Raw genomic sequence first — 20,931 nt, forward strand, 5'->3', positions numbered from 1 at the left:
CAAAGGCTGGGAGAGTGTTATATTTCGAATATCTAGGGTTTCCCTGAAATGTGTAAGAAATGATGTTTCTTAGTTTGGTGTGATTTATGTGAACATTTAAAACTTAGGAAAAAAATTGCATAAAGAACAATGAATGAGTTTTTACTTGCTTAGAAATTTTAGAGATCAGGAAATTTAAAAGAAGTTTGCAGAGTTGAATGGATGTCCTTGTTTAACTGTAAATGGAGCTGTTCAGGTGGCTTGAGCTTAGCCAAACAGATCTAAAAGGTGTTGAGAATTATCTCCTTTCTCATTTCAGCTGTTCAGGTGTTTACACATTGAAGAAAACCAGGTTGCCTTGAAAAGTAGTTGGTAGGGAGGCCAGAAGCAGGTGGCAGTTTGGGAAATGTTGCTTTTGGTATTCTAGATGCCATTACCTTTATTGCAGAGACTGAGGTGCCGGAAAATTTAGTCTGGTCTGTATGCATAAACAGAAGTAGTTACCTAGAGCCAATTACAAGTAGTCTCAAAAGAAAACAGCAGTTTTAAGGAAACAGCATTGCTTCAGTAAACTTAAAACCTGATTTTATGCATCTAACCATGCAGGCTATTGATAAGCCTATTTAAATTTTCTGATCTAATGTTGAGGAGAAAATGCCTTTTAATTTCTGAAGTGGCATGTTAGGACTCTTCAAAGCATCAAAATGATAAAGGCTATTTGTTTGCTAGTAATGGAATAAAGTTTGAGAGTTAGACCAGTGAAGGGGCATACTGTGTTACTGTGGTTAGAAAATCAAAGTGTGTTTTATGCTATGTGAAAAAGAAATGTGCATGTGGTCTCTTGAAGTACTACTGCATCTGAACTATGCTGTGGTCCAGGGTATGGACAACTTGCCTTCTCTCCTTGCCTCTTCTTTCCCCTTCCTCCTCTTTAGAATGCAGGTGGTTGATTTCTCTGAAAGCATACATGGTGAAGTCTTTCTCTTTTCTTTCAGGGACCAGTTACTCTCCACAAGAAAATTCACACAACCACAGTGCTCTTCATAGTTCAAATTCACATTCTTCTAATCCCAGCAATAATCCAAGCAAAACTTCTGATGCAGTGAGTATTCGTGATTGATTTTCATCCATGTGTTGTCCCGTTTATACACACCGTGTTTTCATAATTTTGTCTATGACAGGCAGCATGTACATTATGTGCTTGAGTTTTCCAACATCAGTCTTTGTTTTATAACCACTCTGTAAACCCAACCTGCAGTTGTAGTATGTTTTAAAACTATTCTAACTGGTAATCATTAGAGCTTTGAGTTACCTGTCATTAATTTTAAAATACTAGATTATTTAAATGATATAGATACAGAAATATTTTTCATGAACTTTGTAGTAAATCTAGAGCAGACAGTATGATTTTACTTATTTGCAATACATTACATATTGTGAATTTTAGTCACCTCAATATCAAAGTCTTAGTAGTTAGAATGGTATTTGTTAAAAATTGCCATAAAACAAAACTGGTCAATTTGTGATCTGTAGAAAAATTTTGGAAAGATAATAATTTTGAGGATGTTGTAAGGTGAAGGAGACTAATATTATCAGTATTGACATTACTGTATCCCACTAAACATACTATTAAATTTTGTTAAGGGGACTGATGGGAAACTACTGCAGAATGCAACAGGAGCATAGTGGTCATGTCTTCAAGCTGTTAGTGAAACGGGCATTTGGAAATGGTGGAAGGCAGTGATATGGGTACATATAAGGATGTAATGTAGTTTTAAAAACAGTGAAAGCTATTAAATTTGTATATGAGAAAAAATTGTCTTTCATCCAACGCTGTTTGTATTTTAAAGGCTTATGATTCTGCGGATGATTGGTCTGAACACATCAGCTCTTCAGGCAAAAAGTACTACTACAACTGCCGAACAGAAGTTTCACAATGGGAAAAACCAAAAGAGTGGCTGGAAAGGTATATGTTTGTGTTTATTTTAATTGTATAAAGAGCAAATATTCTTAAGCACATTTCAGAGCAGTTGAGCTTATCTAATAGATTACCGCTATAAAGGACTAAGTGGTCTAAGTCTGCTGTTTTCCTGCCCTTACCATGACCTCTGGCACCTCTTTTATCCCTCGACAGTCCAGAGCCTTGAGAGGGAAGTATGGTTGGTTTGTGTGGGGATGGCTTTTTGTTTGATTGGGGGTTTTTGTTGTTGTTTGTTTGTTCTCTTTTGTTGTTGTTGTTGGGGGTTTTTTTGTTTCTTGTTTTGTTTTGGGGTGAGGTTTTTTTTGTTTGGTTTTTTTTTTTTACAAGATTGGTGAGCTAAACTGGTAGAATTGTGGGCTTCAACCAGCACAGATGTAAGGAAGCAGTGGCTAGAGTTTGCTAACCCCACCTGTAGCAGCAAGCTCTTAACAGTTTAATTCATCTCATGTAACTTACAGAAACTCTTATATTATTAGATAATGTAAGTTCTTAGCTAACTTTTGTTTTCTTTTCTTCAGAGAGCAGAGGCAAAAAGAAGCAAGCAAAATGTCAGTTAACAGTTTTCCAAAAGATAGGGATTACAGAAGAGAGGTGATGCAGGCGACAGCTGCCAGTGGGTTTGCCAGTGGAAGTATGTGGTTTTTTTACAGCAATATATTCTTGCCTTGTTTGCATTACTGTTTTCTTTTCCAAACTTGAAAAAAGTTAAAAATCCCTTTCCTAGCTGTTTTTCCTCACCTTTTTATATATAAAAGCCAAAGTGGAAAGCACAGTTAACTCTCCCAAATGTTGTTTCTTTCAATAACTTTACTAGTGCAATACTTGCTTAATGCTTTTCATGGTGCTTCTCCTTTTTGTGGCTTTTACTGCCGAATTTAATTTTCTTCATGGGTAGTTACTTAAACAACTTGCATAATCTGTAGTTTAGTTGGACTGTCATGATCACTGCTAATGTCATATTCTGAGCTTAAAAGTAAAGATTTCACATCTATAAATAATAACCTCATTTAATGGATTTTGATATCAGGGTTTTCAGAGGCTTGGATGTGTTACTGAGAGCATATTTTTACCTCCTCATTACTCTTAGTGAAATATTCCCTGGACTAGAAATTTCTGTAACTTGGAGATTTTTGTCTTGATACCTAGCTTTAATCTTTTCAATTTTTTTCTGGAAAATAGTTGTACTGTAAGATTCTGTCTGTATGCTGATGTAGTTTGGGTAAATTTGTAGCATAGTTCTCATAGTAGTTTAAAAGTAGAAGCCAAAGTATTATTCTTCACCCACGCTCTTGGGATTTGGCAAGGTAAAGATGTATAAAGGGCTGTTTTTCTGTGTACACTGAAACTTACTGCATATGCTAAAATATACTGGATGCTACAAAAAGATAGCAGACATGCATAATGCAGTGAGTATTTGGTTTATGACAGGTGAAAAATGTAAGAATCTGTGAAAAGAACTACTCTGTATTTGCTTGGTATGTTCCCTTAGCATATTTTAAAGTCTATGATCGTGTGACCAATGCAGATTAGTCGCTCATTTTATACATATAAATGTCTTGAATTAACAGTAAGTAAATTTGTTGTAGTAGTACTCAAGTGACATGAAAAGGAATTCTTTGAAGGCTAGAATGTGAAACTATTAAATTATACTTGATGTTCAGGGTTTTTGATGAACAAAAGAAAAATGGCACAAATTATCTCTTCACACTAAATACAAGATGGAAATAATAGATCTTGATTTAGATTTTTTTAGGAGACTTCAAAAGTTACCTTGACTGTAACACTCGTTATAAAGCAGCCTTTCATCAAAACACAGTGCTTAACCGGAACTCTAAATCAAGCAAAGGTCAGAGAAAATGCATTTTGTCAGTGAGTAGAATTAAATTTTGCCTTTTTTGATGCTGATCTACTTGAGGCTTTTTTTAATCATAAGAAGTTCAATCAGCTCTAGTTGTTGGTGTGCAGCTGTATTAATCAGTGACTGCAATCTCAGACTTGTTTCTAATTTAATCTTTTTTTTCTTATTGCAACGTTCCTTGGGGAATCCTGAAAAAAAGTGGAAGACAAGCATTCCAGTGACACCAGCAGTATGCTCCCACAGAATATTTTATCTCAAACAAGCAGGCACAATGACAGAGACTACAGACTGCCAAGAGCAGAGACTCACAGTAGTTCTACTCCAGTACAGCATCCCATCAAACCAGTGGTTCATCCAACTGCTGCCCCAAGCACTGTTCCTCCTAGTCCATTTTCTCTACAATCTGATCACCAGCCAAAGAAATCCTTTGATGCTAATGGAGCATCTACTTTATCAAAACTGTCTACATCCACATCTTCCATCCCTGCACAGAAAACAGAGAGAAAAGGTATGTCTACTGAAATTCCCTCTAGTATTCAAGATTATGCATTGCATTACATTGCTTGTTCAAAGTACATTAGTACTAGAGTTCAAGGATATTTTTCCTGTTCGGTTGTATGTGCTTAGAACCCGATTACTGTTTCGATGTTTTTATTTTCCCCTAAACCACGTTTGCTATATCTTATACAACTTCAAATTGACACTGTGATACTTGCTATTTACTGGCTTATTCTGCAAATTAACATTTCAAATGATAATTTGAAAGCTGTATTTTAGTAGAACATATTTTAATTTTTGTGTTCTCTCTTGTTGTTCTGGATTTTTGCCATTTATTTGAGTTGTTATGCAGTTAAACAGTTTGAAAGTCATTTTGGACCATTATGTTTATGAACTGCTGTTACTGTTTGGAGTGTCAGTGTCAAACCTTTCAGTCAACACAAGCACAATTCTTACAGAAAGTGAGAGTTTTCTACATGTTTGTGAGAGCTAATCTGTTTTGATGTTGAGAAATACTGGATCTTCAGTTCTAAATCTGCTGATAGTTTGTGTTTCTGTTATCTGATAATGCCTGTTAGATACAGTTTGAGTCAAGTGAAGATCAGGACTTCACTGTGCATTGTTTGTGACCTTTCAAAAGTCTTTTAGTTAGCTTTACTTCATTGTTTTAGGGAAGAAGAGTTCAAGAAGACTGAGAGAATGAGATGTGTGTCATTAGTGATAGTGTGTTACTTTGGTATAGTCAAGTTTTAGAGAGTGGTATGGTATTGTGTAAGAAAATACTATTTTGGGGGCTTTGGGAGGGGGAAAAGTAATTTTTGATAATCATGTTGGGTTTAATTTAAAATATTGCATAATTAGTATGTAATTGAATTATTTTTTGGAAGATGGCTTGCTGCCCTGTTCATACGTGCAAGTTGGTCTAGTTAAATAGTGTTGTTTTAAAAAGAAGACCAAAACACACTCTGGTTTGACACTGGTCTTGTACTCTGTGGTTGTTTTCAAGTCTTCCACTTTCGTTTATTAAAGAGGTCCAGCTTTTACACAAATTTAAGACACCTGGCCACCCAAAATATTCAAACAATGTCATACGTTGACAAATACCGCAGTGCAAGATAATTGGGCATGTAAAGAAATTTTATGTTTTTTCTTGACACTTTGTGCGATTTTTACATAACCCGGGTCATGAATACTGACTGTAAACTACAGAGGAACAGGTTACTTTCAGCAAGCCTCTTCCTGTTCAACACAGTACAACATGAAGTAAGGTGTACTAGTTCATGCATGGTTCTTGTACTGAGTGCAGTAGTTACCTGCTTCAGTTAAGCCTCTATTTTCTGATTGCAGTTTGATCCACTTGTACCCATTACAGTGGAAAACATCCATGTCAAGTGTTCTTTCCTTTAGAGTATCTACTCTATTTCCATTTCTATATTTAAAATACACTTGAAAACCCTCTTAGTATTATTCAATTCTGGCATGTTCTTGATTCCTGTTTGGTGTGTGATCAGATTTCATACTGGATATTCTTTCACTGCTTTATTGCACATCTTTTTCAATTGAGCAACTGACTCTTAACAGCAATTGAAGGAACTTCCCATTCTGACAACTGCTACAAATGTTGGCAGAGTTCTAATATTTCTTACATACAACATTAATCTGAGAACATACAGCTGGGTATAATGATGAAAACAATCACACAGGGCAGTCTTGACACTGTAAATCTTACTTCAGAATCCATATTACCATGGATGGTTTCATATTAATTAATTCACTGAATTTCTGTATTCTTAGGTATTTTTTTAATTTTATACGGGTTAAATGGATAGAATCTCTGTAATAATCATGCCTCACTGGTCTGTTTCATGGTGCTTGATTGTGAGCAGATATTGTAAGATATTGTACTTACTGAGCTTCAGAAAAGGGTGGATTACAGAAAGTTAGTAAATAATTGAGGAATTAGAATAGGTGAATGTTAGGCTTGAAATTCTTACTCTAGAAAATGTGACGACTTAGGTGTTGCTTTACCTCTTGTACAGAAACAGAAGAATTCAGTGCAGGTTCTGTCATGATAAAAGATCATCAAAGAGTACATTCAGTTGACTTTCCTTTTTCTTTTTTTGGGGAATGTCAGACTGTCTTTTTAAGGAAATTGAACCAGTAAATTTTCTGTAGCATTTTGCATATTTAAATTTAAAAGAAGGGAAGAAGCAGTGTTTTGGATGATTTACTGTTACTCATTCTCTCAGAGGTGACTGTGAACCTGCAGTACTAGAGGTATGCTGTTTATAAAGTCATAAAGTATTTTTTGTAGCTGTTCTACGAATTGAAAATACAATAATTGTCCTGAGACACTTGGTTCAGACAATCTTCGAAAAGTGTCTTTGCAAAACTGAAAAATAGTTTGAGAGGTTTATGTTTACACTAGTAAAGTAAATAGCCTTTGATCTTTTTTTTTCTGTTCAGTGACTATGCCATCCCTCTCTCTTTCTAAAAAGAGGTAAAGCTGTATTTTTTTGCTTATAAAAATAGGTTGGTCCAAATGACTGAGTATTATGTGCAGTAGTCCTTCCTTAAATGAATTCTTGCTTCTTGTGAATGTGTTGCTGGTTGCCTTATGCCAGCATATATGTACCACTGTTTTAATAGTTCTGATTTCAGTGTGTATTTTTTAATGCAGTAATGGTTTTGAACAGCAGAACAACAAAAAAAACCACAAAACCCAACAAAAATGCTTTTTTCAGCTCAATCTCTTTTGCTGCAGGGGTATGTTGTAGTCCCACAAGGAGATTGAATAAAATCCCTGGCTGAACTATAGCTCAGCTGTTAGCAGTAGTCCTCTGCCCTCAATGGCTGGCAGTAGTGGAGAGTTCCTGGGGAACTATTTGACCTCTACCCTTTGGTTTGAATGTTCCAGTCAGAATCTGCTGCTTCTGTTTGTGCTCACTGTGAGTGCTTTATGCAGGTAAAGTGTGGGGTTGCTTTTCCTACTTTCTGGCTGCTTTATCTGTAGGGCACATCACATTTTCCTATTTCTAATTCAGAATGAAATGTTGTATTGTCCATATCTTAACAGTGTGTCTGTCTGTAGGATACTGCTTCTCACACCTTTCCTCCAAGTCCCATCAGGCAGCACTTCTGTTTCTAGTGCAGCAGTACTCTAAAATTTTTATGAGAACACAGCAAGCTGGCCAGTGCAATGCTGGGTGGGTTGTGACTCTGGTGCTTCTTTTCCTTTTCTCACCCCTGTGGTTTTCTTGTAACACTCACTAGTCTTTAGTGGTCAGTTATTAACATTGCTTCTGGTGTTGTTGCATCTTCTTTGGCTGAGTTTTGCAGTTTCAAGTATATTACTCAATTCATATGTTGGTTAGAAAAAGTTACAATGTGAGAATGTTAGAAGTTTCTTCCAATACTTCGTACTTGTTTGGTGAATGTTGCTGTTAAATTTATTTTGACAGCAGAGGTAAAAACCAAAAAATTCAGTTGTAAGACTGGAATAATCCAAATGTGAGAAATATGGAATTTTTTGTATTTTAGATAATTTGAGTATTTTTGAGAACCTAGTTGCTATTGTTACTATAGTTTCATTTGGTCAAATGTGTTTACAGAATGCATTGCTTTTAAATATTTATGTATTTTTGTTGTGGCTTAAGGTCCTTAGTAGATCAGAATTGAACTATGTAAAACAGATAAATGTGACTACCAGTGCTCAGAGAACTTAGTTGGTGAACTGTACACTCCAGGTGCTTCAGCACAGAAAATGTGTTATGATTTTAATCATCAGCAGAAAACAAAGCAATTCTCTTAGCTGTTCTGGATAGTAGTTTTTTAATCAGTGAAGCAGAGATGAGGTTTATAGGGCAGTAGGATACGAATGTCTGAAAATTTTGTAATGCAGTTTTCCTTCCACAGAGAGCACACTGTGAGAGCACACATGCCTAATAGTTGCTAGCAGTGCAAAGATAACAGCTCAAGCTCACAATAGAGTGGTAGGGTAATATTGTAGTTTGGGATCCAAAGGACTTTGAATGCATTTGTTTTGTTTTAAATGGGATAAAAATTACATCAGTAGTAAAAGCTATTGGAACACTCAAAGGGTCATTTTAATAATTTAGGAATCATCAAGTCAGCAGTAGTGGATAATTTGCATGTCATTAAAAATAAATCTTTGTTAAAATAAATCAGAATAAGAGCAAGCTTATATGTAGCATTAATTTAAAGCTAGTCATGCAGGGAGTACTTGTTTGTTAGCTGTCAAAAAGAGGACTGTGAAGGAAAGACCTTCCTTCGCAAAGAAAGCATTTCCCAGTTCTGTTCTTTTTTCCCACCCAGTTCTCTGTCACACTAGTATGCCTGATGAGCTCAGCTCACCCTGGTTAGGAGGAGAGTAAGCAAGTTACAGGTGCTTGCCGGATTCCAGCAGGCAGAGTGGGGTGGCAGAGGCACAGCAGAGGTGTGGGACTGTCAGTATCGAACCTCTTCACTGAAGCAGAGTCAGAACAGTCAGAAGAGAAGAACAGTCAGAAGGCTTTGATTTCCACCCCCTTGCCTTCAAGCTTGTAGGCTCAGGGTTGCCTTTTAGGATGTCCATCCTGGTGGATCAGCTGTTTGCTTAGGAGCAAGGGTTCTTGTCATAAGGGGCAGAGATTGGTGATGGCAAGGTTCAGTACCATGTTTATGTACTGACTCAAACTGAGAAGCTAAGGGTGCTTAGAAAAAACTGAAGAACATGGTGGCATGACTGCTGAAAATGATCGGTTCTTTTTTTTCTGAAAGGATTGCTTGGCCATGTTATTAAAAAATTCCCACTGCTTGGAGGCATCACACCAGAAGGTTTCCATTTTGACTTGACCTGGCGTTTCTACTTCTGCAAAAACTTAACAAACCTCTTAGCAAAACTTAGAACAAATGTGCACCTTGTAATGTGAAATCCTGACTGATAACTTGGATTTCTTTCCTTTTTGTCCAAAAAATGTGCTTGTGGGTCACACTCCAGCAGAGAAGGTTATGAATAGAAAGCTCTTCCCTAATCATTATGGCCTTCAAAAATTATTTTCATTATAAAAAGGTTTTTTCCTGCTCCATTTTAATGTTAAACCAATTAATAGATCTTCCCATTAAGTTAATCTCCACATCTAATGGTGTTTCTTTTTGCCATGAGATTACTTTGTTTTCCTCCTTTTTTTTTTTGTTTTGGATGGCTTTGTTTCTTGGTCTTTTTTTTTCCATGTGATTAAAGTTGATGGTCCAGAAAGTTGTTTTGTAGTTGTTCTATAATATGGTTTTGTATGTAGGTTGCATCTGATAAACTAGTTTGCATAATTATCAGAAAGCATACTGTATTTTCACGTTATTGCAACAAAGTGAATGGATCTTTCTAGAAGCATTTTAAAAGCTCCATATATTGAGACTTTATTGTGCATAGCTTATAATGGAAAAATTGCTGCAAGGTCATATTTTTAAAATCACAACAAGTAATTTTAAGAATTATTTTCTTCTTTTTTTAGTTATTCGGAGGAAGAGATAAAACAAATTTTATTTAATGAAGTTCTTAAAGCTTGGAGAGATTGCAGCACGCTATGTTCTATCTTTGTTTTTTATTTGAAAAGCTTTCCTTGGGACTTTCATGATAAAAGCTGAAGTTTTAGGTGAGGTTAAAGAGTCATTTGCATAGTATTTGTTTCGACATTGATGTTGACAGTGAAGAGGCTGCAGACTTGTCATGTTGCACTTCTTCAGCCACAGTCTGTGCTGCAAGGCCTGGAAAAGTCTTAAGCTGTTATGAAAATTTTTTTATAAGACATGGACTAATTTTATTTTCTGTTGGTAAACTTCCAGTTGTCATTTCAAAATTAGTCTGATGCCTAATGATTCAGATTAGGTTTATGAATGACTGCCATGTAATCCAAATCCTTATTTTGCAATAATAGTGTAGGTTGCTTGTTAAGGAACATGAATTGATGTTGACACAGATGTAGGGACCAGTGGATCAGAGCTGCAAAACTACAGAATTTAAATTTGTTGAGATATTTAACTTTTCTCAGCATGCTGTGTTCATCTTGACTGTGTTTCATGATGTTTGAGGGCTTCAAGTGCACTTAAGAACTACAGGATTGTATTATTAATAAGCATTTTTAAAAACTCAAACTAGAAAATCGTTGTTTAGATGTTGGAAAGTAAACTTAATTCTGTGGCAACATAAACAGTGTAACAGTCTCTCAAAGCAGATCAGAGAAAGGGAATTAGGGAGGAAAAGAAGGGAGTGAGGAGTTTTTGCTTCTATTTGTGGAAAAAGCGGGGGAAATGCACACATCCCACTGAGGGATATCTGAGGGTTTTTGTCAGACAAATATTTCATCATGAGGCGTTCTGACTAGTTATATTAACTTCAAAAGGCAAAACTTGCAGGCTCTGTATAGCATCATAAATTAAACCAGGTTTTAACCTTTGTAATTACATTATACAAAAAGAGATGTTTGGAGGCTTTGTTTTATTGGCAGTATTTCTAGGATTTAATATCCTGTCTGTGAGCCATGAAGTAAGATAGATGGGTTTAAATTAAGGTAAAGAAGGTTGTGATTATATACAACTAATTTGTAGCCTGTATTTTTAGCATGTGTGTTTCCATCACAAAGGAGTTTCCCTCTGTGGAGAAGAGGTAAAGATTATGGGCTGAGATAAGAACAATTTATTGGAAACAGCAGTGAAATAAGAAATGGAACAGTAAAAGCAACAATATTATTAGAAGGGTGTGAAAGAGAGAGGAACAATTCACATGCAAACAAAAGCTCACGACGTGGGGTGACCACATTATGGGAACTACTGCCATCTTCCCCCACTGGAGAAAGACTCCCTTCCCCAACCCTGGCAGTGAAGTGAGGTGGTACAAAATAACTGCTTCTCCTGGCTGCTGCAGAAATTAACCCTGTCTGAGCAGAACCAGGATGTTACCCACCCTTTATTCTGTACCATCTTACATCATGCCCAGATCCTACACCTTCCAACTGGTGTGCTCCCGCCTAATTGCAAGCTGTATCGGGAGCTCATGATTGGTGTGTCTGAAGCAGTCCATACTCATTGTCCATGGTAGTTACAGCATACAGTGACAGTGTCATTCAACAGCCAGTGTTTAAAAATTCGGTATTACAGACTGCTCTCACGTAAAAATCAAATCCCATTGAGGTACACATAGTGTTTCCCCATCCCTCTGCATTGCCGACTAAGTGCGCCAGGTCCTTGAGCAAAAACATGGATGGGTTTGCCTACCCTATGGATGGCTTTTGCCTTTGCTTGAGGAAGGACTAATCCAAACTGTCTTCCCTAACACATTCTTCATATGCGCCACGGGGACTTAATCCCCTTCTGTGGTATATGGAGGTTCTGTCTGGACAGGACCAGCTCACTTGGTAGAGCCTCTGGTGTTAGCTAACTAGGTGGCCTTTGCTAAATGCATCTCCCAATGTTTGATGGTCCTACCACTCATTGCTTTCAATGTGGTTTTTAGCAGTCTGTTGTACAGTTCAATTTTCCCAGCAGCTGGTGCATGACAGGGAGTATGATACACCCACTCAGTACTGTGGCCCGGGTGTCTATGAGGCTGTTTTTGAAATAAGTCCTATTGTCTGATTCAATTCTTTCGGAGTGCCATGTCCCAAGGTGGTGTTCTGGGCAGTGGCATGAGGCACAGGGTATGTCTCCAGGCATCCAGTGGTTGTTCCCGTCATTGTAAGCATGTAGAGCTTGCCCGTGGCAGGTTTGTGGAACCATGGTATAATCAATCAGCCAGGCTTTCCTGTACTTACTTTTGACCATCATCCACTGTACAACAGGGGCTTTACCTGCTTGGTCTGTGTGGTTGCAGTGCATGTTTCACAGTTGTGAGTAACCTGTAAGATACTGTCTGGGGTTAAATCCACCCCTCAGTCGTGAGCCCATCAGTATGTTGCATCTCTTTCCTGATGATGTGAGGCATCATGAGCCCACTGAGCCAGAAATAATTCATGCTTCAGTAGCCCAACTCTTGGGTACAGAGAGCATCTGCATGACAGACTTTAGCAGTCAACTTCTCTACCCCAGTAGTGATATCTTGCCATAATACAACAGCCCAGATGGTTCTCCCTCTGCGCTGCCAATTGGTCTTTTTCCATCAGTCCAGCCACCGCCACAGAGCATTTGTTACCGTCCATGACTCATTGTAGAAGTAAAGTGTTGGCCATTTTGTCTCATTCAGTGATATCTAAAGCCAGCTGGATGGCTTTCATCTGTACAACCTGACTTGATCCACCTTATCCCTCAATAGCTTTTGTGGCTTGCCTCACGGGACTCAATACAACAGCTTTCCATATTTGATGTGTCCCTTCAATACAGCAGGAACCATCAGTGAAGAGACTATCACTTTTCATTTTCTTGTAGCTGATTATATGGTGTGGTCTCCTCAGTACATGTCACCATTTCTTGCCCTTCTGATGATGATAGTTCAAAATTTTCACCTTTGGGCCAGTTTGTGATGAATTCCAAGATCCAAGGGCGATTGGGGTTTCCTGTTTTAATTTGCTGTGTTACCAACATGACCCACTTGCTCCACATAGCATCACTGGCATCATGTGTGGAAGGGGCTTCCCCCTTGCACATCCAGCCCAGCAGTAGCAGTCAGGATGCCAGGAGTAGCTGTACTTTGGTGCCAGTCACTTCTGAAGCAGCTTGAAGCCCTTCATAAGTTGCCAGTATCTTTTTTTCGGTTGGGATGTAGCAGGCCTTGGATCTTTTGTATCCCTACTCTGGAACTCCAGGGGTTGTCCTTGAGTCTCCCCAGGTACTTCTTACCAGAGACTTCAGGAAGGACCATTCTCCCTGACTGCAGTGTGGAGCACATTTTTCACATCTTGTTCTGTGTTGACTGGCCCAAGTGCTACTGCATGATCCTGTTTTATTTTGTTCAAAAGCTTGTTGTTCGGAATCCTGCTTCAGATTGTTCTTCCATGTTACACGATAGAGTGGCCTGACAATCTGACTGTAATCTGGAATATGCATTCTCCAAAAACCCACAGCACCTGGAAAAGCTTGTGCTTCCTCTTTGCTCACTGGTGGGGACATAGCTGCTATTTTGTTGACCACAGCCATTGGACTTTGATCATGTCCGTCTTTCCATTTTACTCCTAAAAACTGAATTTCCTGGACAGGTCCCTTGACCTTACTTTGCTTTATGGCAGAATTGGCCTTCTGGAGGATTTGGATTATCTTCTCCCTTTCTCAAAAACTTCCTCTGCTGTGTTCCCCCACATAATGATGTCATCAATATACTGCAGGAGTTCTGGAGCCTCACCCTTTTCCAGTGCACTGTGGATCAGTCCATGGCAAACAGTGGAGCTGTGTTTGCTCCCTTGGGACAGTCGGTTCCAAGTATACTTCACACTCCTCAGGTAAAAGCAAACTGTGGCCTGCATTCTCCTGCCAAAGGAATGGAAGAAAATGTATTGGCAGTGTCAATGGCGGCACCACTTCCCTGCCTTGGACTCCAGTTCACACTGAAGTTCAAGCATGTCTGGCACAGCAGCACTCAGTGATGGCGTGACTTCATTCAGGCCACAACAGTCCCCTGTCAATCTCCACTCTCCATTGGACTTAAACACTGGCTGTGTGGGCTATTAAAGTGTTGTCTTGCTGACATTCCCTGGCTCTCCAGTTCACAGATCATCTCATGGATGGGGGTCACAGAGTCCCAGTTGGTGTGGTATTGTCAACAGTGACTGTTGTGGTAGCAATTGGTACCTGTTGTTCTTCAGCTCTCAGCAATCCCAGAACAGAATGGTCCTCTGACAGACCAGGCAAGGTATTCAGCTGTCTAATTTCCTCTGTCTCTAGAGCACCTATCCCAAATGCCCACAATGCCCTTTTGGGTCCTTGAAATACCCTCTGCAGAAGTAATCTGTGCCAAGGATGCATGGTGCTTCTGGGTCAGTCGCAATGGGGTAGTTTTGCCATTTATTCCAGATTCCAGCTGATTCACTTCAGCTTCCAGTACAGTCAGCTTTTGGGATCCTCCTGTCACCCCAGCAATACAGATGGATTCTGCCCCTACATATCTTGATGGCATCAGGGTACATTGTGTGCTGGTGTCAGCTAAAGCCTTATACTCTTGTGGGTCTGATGTGCCAGGCCATTGGATCCACAGAGTCCAATAGATCTGATTGTCCCTTTCCCCCATCTGGTTGGGGGCAGGGCCCCTTTAGTGCTGGTCATAGTTCTCATTGCTCACTCCTTGTAAATATGAACTGGAGGTCCCTTCTAGAGGATTAGAAGTAACATCAGCTTTTCTATCTGAGGACTTGCCCACTGAAAACTGGAGTGGCATTTGTCCTTGAAGAAGTTCCTGTGGCGGTTGTTATTCTGTTCAGCTCACATACCTGTACTGCTAGGGCAGAGGTGGAGTTTTCACCCCACTTCCTCATGTTCTCTCTCTTGCTCAGAGGAAAAACACAGGTTACTTTGTCGTGTGTATCTTCTCTCTTGAGCAGGGGGTTGCTTGCTCCCAGTAGCAGAGACTCTGGTCCGTACTGGCAGGGCGTGGGGCATTTCCTCTCTGACTTTTTCAAGTCTGTCCACAGTCTTGGACAACCTCTACAGCCGAGGTGTGGGTCAAGATGGTCTTCATAGTGCTGGAGCTGGGTAGTCACACGAAGCACTGTTTGTTCTCTTCCTTTCATTAACATTAATGCCAGTGAGTTGGCATATGACAGTGGCACGCTCTGTACAAATTTCTGCCACACGGATTGTGTACACTGGACCTGATCTGAATCTACAGGAGACTGCTTGTTATTTGAATCTCTGTAGATTGCTTCCAGCACATCTGATTCAGGTACTGGATACCTTTTTTCCATGGCATTCTACTTACTGGGGTGCACTACTAGATTGTCCTTGAGATAGTTATCTTCCCTCCTGCATGACAGGAGTCTTCTCCAGAGGCTGACAGTTTGTCTTCTTCCCAAACCCTTTGTCAATGCCCATGTCCCAGGACAGGGATCCCAGTTGCTTGGCTTCACTACCATCTGGTTTCATATCATGGGCCATGATACCCCAGCACTGGAGCAGCCAGGTCACCAGTCTCATTCCACTGGCAGCTGAAATCTTTCTGCGTATCTCACAGCTCACTCGGGGATAGGGATTGGGTGATTATCTTTGGCCCTTCCTCTCCCTGCTGTTGTGAGGGTTCTACTTCCTCTTCACCCCTCACTAAGTGAACTGATTTGATCTTGGATTTCTTCTTCTGTATAGGGGTGACTGCTACTGGCTTGGGTTCTTCCACTGGTTCAGCTGCTGTTTGAGTGGTCTCAGTGCCTGTTGGTCTGTATTCTTCCTCTTCTCCCTGAGGGACTGTCTACTATTGAACTATGCCTGCTAAAGAGTAGCCAGAGCCCAACACTGCAATAATTTGCTCCTCTCTGGAGTTGCCACAGCATTCTCCTTGGAAAATACTCTGTTCTTTATCAAGGTCCTGTAGTTGTTCAGGGATGAACTTCCAAACCATTGAAGCAGAGAATTTCCTCCCAAACTTGCCCATTTTCTCCCACATTTCATGCAATTCATGACAATCGACCCACAGGACAGACCTTCCTAGAAATCTCTCTCCTGACTACTAAATGTGGCGTGGGCCACGCTGACTGTAAACGTGGTATAGACTGTACTAAGGAGACCTAGCAACGAGACCATGCTTTTCTTAACAACCAGAGGAAATCCGAAATTCTCAAAAGCTATTTTAACAGGCCTGAAAGAGGCAAAGGGCATAAAAAGCTGGGGAAAATCATCTGTCCCTGTTGCCCCACAGACTAGGTACAATTTAATGGGCTCCCAAAGGTAGACCCCAAGGGAAGGGTAAAAGAGCATTACTGAACACACATCCCAAATTACCCTCATTGCCCTTCAGGATGTTATGTCATAAACTGGTCTCCCACAGTACAACAACGCAGCAATCCTGATCCCTCTCTTTCCCTGCTCTGAAAAAGAACACCATGGTGGGCACACAGGGCATACACAGGAATATATATACAGGGTTAGGTGCCACAACCCTGTGAACAGACCGAGCAACTTTGTGACCATTGACTCCCTGCCTAGTACAGCAAATGCTTAAATTGGTTTCCCACCGCTCTGGTCAGATCTGATTATCTCAACCCTTTGTACCTCATTGAGTGCCATATAAGGCTTTTGAGGTTTATGATCGGTGTTCCCCAGTTTAGTGTTCCTGCTGAAACACTCCAAACCATGCACTGTTCATTCACTGCTCCCTCCCTCTCCCCTGTGACAGGCTGGAGAGGAGAATTGGAGGCACAAAAGGAAAAGATTATAGGTAGAGATACGAAAAATTTACTGGAAACAGCAATGAAATGAGAAATCAACAGTAGCAGCAACAATATTAATAAAAGGGTGTACTAGACAGACAATTCATACACACAGAAAAAGCTCACCATGTGAGAACCTGCAGTATGTGAACCAGTACCATGCTACTCTGACTGAAAAACAGCTCCCTTCCCCGTGCCCCTGGCAGTGAAGTGCAGTGGTATAGAATAACCAGCCCTTCTGGCTACTCCAAAAATCAACCCTATCTTGGTCAGAACCAGCGCAGCTATTTAATATAAACAAGAAATACTGGAATTTCTACCAATATTTTTACAGGCGGTTTTTGGGGCAGAAACAGGTTTATGGTTTGTATTTCAGTAATAATAAATTAGATAATTCGTGTAATGCAGTGATGCTCTGAACAGTCATTTTACTCTGCGTCCTCTATGATGTTAAACAAGAGTTCTAATGTGAGGTACGTGTAGGTAGTCATGGTCGTAGAGATGTATTCTTTTATAACATTTAGTGTTTTGGTTTTGAGTTGTTCAGCATCTCAGAAGATTGGAGTGTTAGCATTAGGCACTATCCTTGCTTTGTATCCTTTCTCTAGGTTTAATTGGGTGATTGTACAAACATACCTTTCACAGATACATTTTAACACACACTTAAAATACCTGCAATAATACAGCTATGAAATAGTGTCTCCATACTGTCTGAAAGAAGTAACTCAGCTGTATTGTGTCGATGTAATTCAGTGTGCATTTTGTAGCATAAAAACTCAAACTAAAGTAGTTTTACAGACCTCATGGAATTCAGTGGTTTTGAGTGCCATGTTTTGAGTTCTGTTATAAAAGAAATAAGTGAATACCCAGGACTGGGTGGGTATAAGGTTTATTTTAACTGCATTGTTAGCTTGAGTTTGCCTTTGATTCAGTGTTTTCTGTTCAGAGCTGCAGCATGGGTGAAAAGCACTTCCAGCTGTTTGGTATAGTGGTGTGGTTTGAGGGTCAGGTATTTGCTTACATGAATAAATAATACAGTAGTGAGTTGCTTCTTTACTTAAAATAACTTCATATTTAACTGTATCCAAGTCTGGATCCATTAAATATGTTTTGAAATCAGTGCTGGCAGTTGCTCTTTTTTTTTTTTTTTAAATAAGGGTGTTTTGTTGTGTGGGGGTTTTTTAATGGTTGTTTTTCTGGTAAGGTTCTCAAAACTGTAGGGGGTAGCAGGCTTGTACACATGAGCACTAACGTGTCCCATTGTGCTTATTTCTCTTGCTTTTGTCTGCCAGTGTATCTTGATCTTATTTGGACTATGACAGATCCAAATTCAATTTAAACTTCACATGTTTTTTGTTTAGTATGGTAAGATTCTTGTTTGTTAGATGTCTTGACCTGCAGTTGTCTTAATGTTTACTTTGAACACAATAACATATGATTTTTTATGCAGTATTTTATAATAAAAACTTTTACTAATGACTGACTGTTCTAATAGGAGCTAATACCTAATCAGCTGTCCTAGTTCACATGTTACTGAAAACCATGCAGAAGTTTTGTAACTGGTTTTTCTTTTTTTCTCTATCTTCAATCTTTGTAACCCTTTTTGTCCCTTTTTAAATTGTTCTTACGAAAAGTCCTAGCCAAATGACCATGTCCCTTCACAGATACATTGCAACCAACCCTGAGGAGACTGTAACTAGATAAGGCCACATCTTTTTCAGAAGTTCACCTGAAACTCCGAAATATGTCTTTGCATTCTGGCAAGCTTTCAAATTTGGATTCTTCAGCACTTTTTTTCTGGTTCAGATTTCTCTGCTACTTGACGGGAAGAAGTTTTCTGGAGTGCTTGTGACCTTTATAAGCTATTTATACTGTAGCAGCAGGGAAGCAGAAATCCTTTTCCCAGTAAGATTAGAAACCTCAGTGAAAAGATTTACACATCGTTACTCACTTCCATAATTTTTTATTTTTATTTTTTAGGGTTCTTCTCCAAATTAGTCATGGAAGTTGCAATTAAGGTTATTGGAATACAAAAGCTGTTAGAAATTCTGTAACAGTTTATTCTTACGTAGTAAGACAAAATAAGACCTTTCCACTTCTTTACTAATAAAGTCAGCATCATCTTACTTTGACCATCTCTTCAAAGAAAAAAACAAAGCACACCCTTAAAGTAAAAGAACTTCCCATCCTGTTTTCCCAATTCATTTAGATTTTTGCCTGACATGTAGAATACCGAGGTTGACCTCTGCCTGGTTTGAGGTGGGTTTAAAATCCAGGTCTTCATTACTATGGGCAAACATCCTGCATGAGATCTTGGATCCATAGCTTTATGCTCTGCATCCAACTTCTTTGGTGCTATAGAGGTGTTAATCTTGACTGAATTTGGGGGCAGGGGTCTCTTGAGGGTTTAACGAGGATGAGAGAAGGGGGAGCTACGATTGAAATATAATGGTCCAGGTTTCTTAAAGGAAGGATATTTGAAGTGACTGATGGTACACGTGTAGTAAGTTGGAATACTTTCATTTCAGAGATTTCTCACAGTATTGGAATGGAGGAGCAACTTTCTGTTAAGTGAAAGTCAAATTTAAAATTAATTAAATAACTCATATTAATCAGAACAAATTGCCATACAGTGTAACTGAATTTAAGTACTATGTATTTCTGTGGATAATAAATGGTAATATTTCCTAAAATGGTATTAATAAAATAAAGGATATGGGTCTTAATGCTTCAGGAGAAGTTGACAAGTTAAAAATCAGTTATGGGCAGATAAATTTTTAGATGTTTTTCCACTCTGCTGTGGGGATGTTAGTAGGACTGTTTTTACATTTCTAGTACAGCTCATTATCCTTTCTAAATTCTCAGCAATGTAGCTGGATTTTGTATGATAGACTTAAATTTTGTGGCTTCTTGTATTGGTCTCTTCATAAATGAAGCATGGCTTTTACCCTCCCCTCAAATTTGATACAGTAGCCTATACGTGAAATCCATGGGCTGTAAGGTCTTTGTTCCTAGTATATTTTCCAAAGAAAGATTGGAATCATAAGTAAAAATACAGAATATGAGTACAGGCACAGTAAAAGAAAAGATCAGTAAGGAATTTTTGGCCCACATTTGTTGTAAAAGCTAAGGAAAAAAATGTCCCGTTTTTAATACTGTCTGCTTTTAATCCAGTATCTTGAAGTGGAATAGTTGCGTGTGTGTGGTGGTCCTGATAAATATTAGGTTCAATAGCGTAAATTGCATTAGAAATCAGCTGTCTTCAATTTTTGTTCTATTAATGTTGTGTGGTTTTTTCTTAAAAATGATAGTTAGGCATTTGATCTTCTGAATTTAATATGAGTATTGTACTAGTGAGTTGTCAGGTTATATTGGGGGAAATGAAAAACACTTTCTGTCTTCTGTTCAGAGTCTGCATCTGTGGACAAGTCTGTATCCCATTCTTGCACAACTCCTTCTACATCTTCTGCTTCTGGACTGAATCCAACTTCTGCGCCTGCTTCATCTGCTCCTACAGTTCCTGTTTCACCTGTCCCACAATCACCAATTCCTCCATTACTTCAGGACCCAAATCTCCTTCGACAGCTGCTGCCTGCTCTGCAAGCCACCTTGCAGCTTAATAATTCTAGCGTAGATATATCCAAAATCAATGAAGGTAAGGATTCTTTGAAGTTCATGTAGTCTGGCATTTACGTACGTTAGTATATTATTGGATACCAGGCTGTACTAAATGAAAGCCTTATTTTAAATGAGAAGTGAATAAATGAATCCCTAGGTAATGTGGGGATTTTTGTGGGGTTTTTTTTCTGTTAAACCTTCTCAACATTTAAAGTTTTCAAATTAATAAATGTTGACGTACATGAGCAATCTGTTTGAGACTGGTGACTTAATCGCTGTATCAGCATTTGTCTGTTGCACAAAATTTCGTTAGAGCTCTTTGTTCTTTTGTTTCGTGCACTGTTCTTTGTTTTCTGTAGTTTGTGCTGCTGTTCTATTAACGTGTGTTTGCAAATACTGAAACTTCTAGGGATTCTTAAATCTTGTTGCCTAACAACTTTTTTCTTTAGCGTAACAAGTTAGCCTCTCTGAATAAAGGTGGCATGTCAGTAAGTTTGCTAGCCAGTTAAATTTTGTACATGTAATCAGTGTGTCCCTTCCATTTTTGTCACATAGGCTTAGTTTGTTAGAAGTGAGTTATCACCTACCTATAGTGCCTTTTGCTGCAAGAATGGGTAGAGCTGATGCATTTTGAATGCAGTTTTATCTAATGTGTCTGCACG

At 39.0% G+C, this 20,931-nt stretch overlaps 1 protein-coding gene across 4 annotated transcripts in view; it reads left to right on the plus strand.

The window, feature by feature from the left end:
- WAC (WW domain containing adaptor with coiled-coil) overlaps positions 1 to 20,931 on the plus strand; it is a 58,069-nt gene that overhangs the window by 19,523 nt on the left and 17,615 nt on the right. For 3 of the 4 annotated variants that reach the window (XM_042043678.1, XM_042043679.1, XM_042043680.1), the window contains exons 4-8: positions 975 to 1,081; positions 1,830 to 1,945; positions 2,479 to 2,591; positions 4,018 to 4,326; positions 20,061 to 20,306. In XM_042043678.1, the coding sequence (XP_041899612.1) occupies positions 975 to 1,081; positions 1,830 to 1,945; positions 2,479 to 2,591; positions 4,018 to 4,326; positions 20,061 to 20,306 (891 nt within the window). The remainder of the gene's footprint in view (positions 1 to 974; positions 1,082 to 1,829; positions 1,946 to 2,478; positions 2,592 to 4,017; positions 4,327 to 20,060; positions 20,307 to 20,931) is intronic. The other variant, XM_042043681.1, reaches the window with a different exon arrangement.

Source organism: Corvus kubaryi, unplaced genomic scaffold, assembly GCF_017639235.1.
Source record: "Corvus kubaryi isolate FWS band 111438036 unplaced genomic scaffold, C.kubaryi_AGA036_p1.0 37398, whole genome shotgun sequence".
Classification (NCBI taxonomy): domain Eukaryota; kingdom Metazoa; phylum Chordata; class Aves; order Passeriformes; family Corvidae; genus Corvus; species Corvus kubaryi.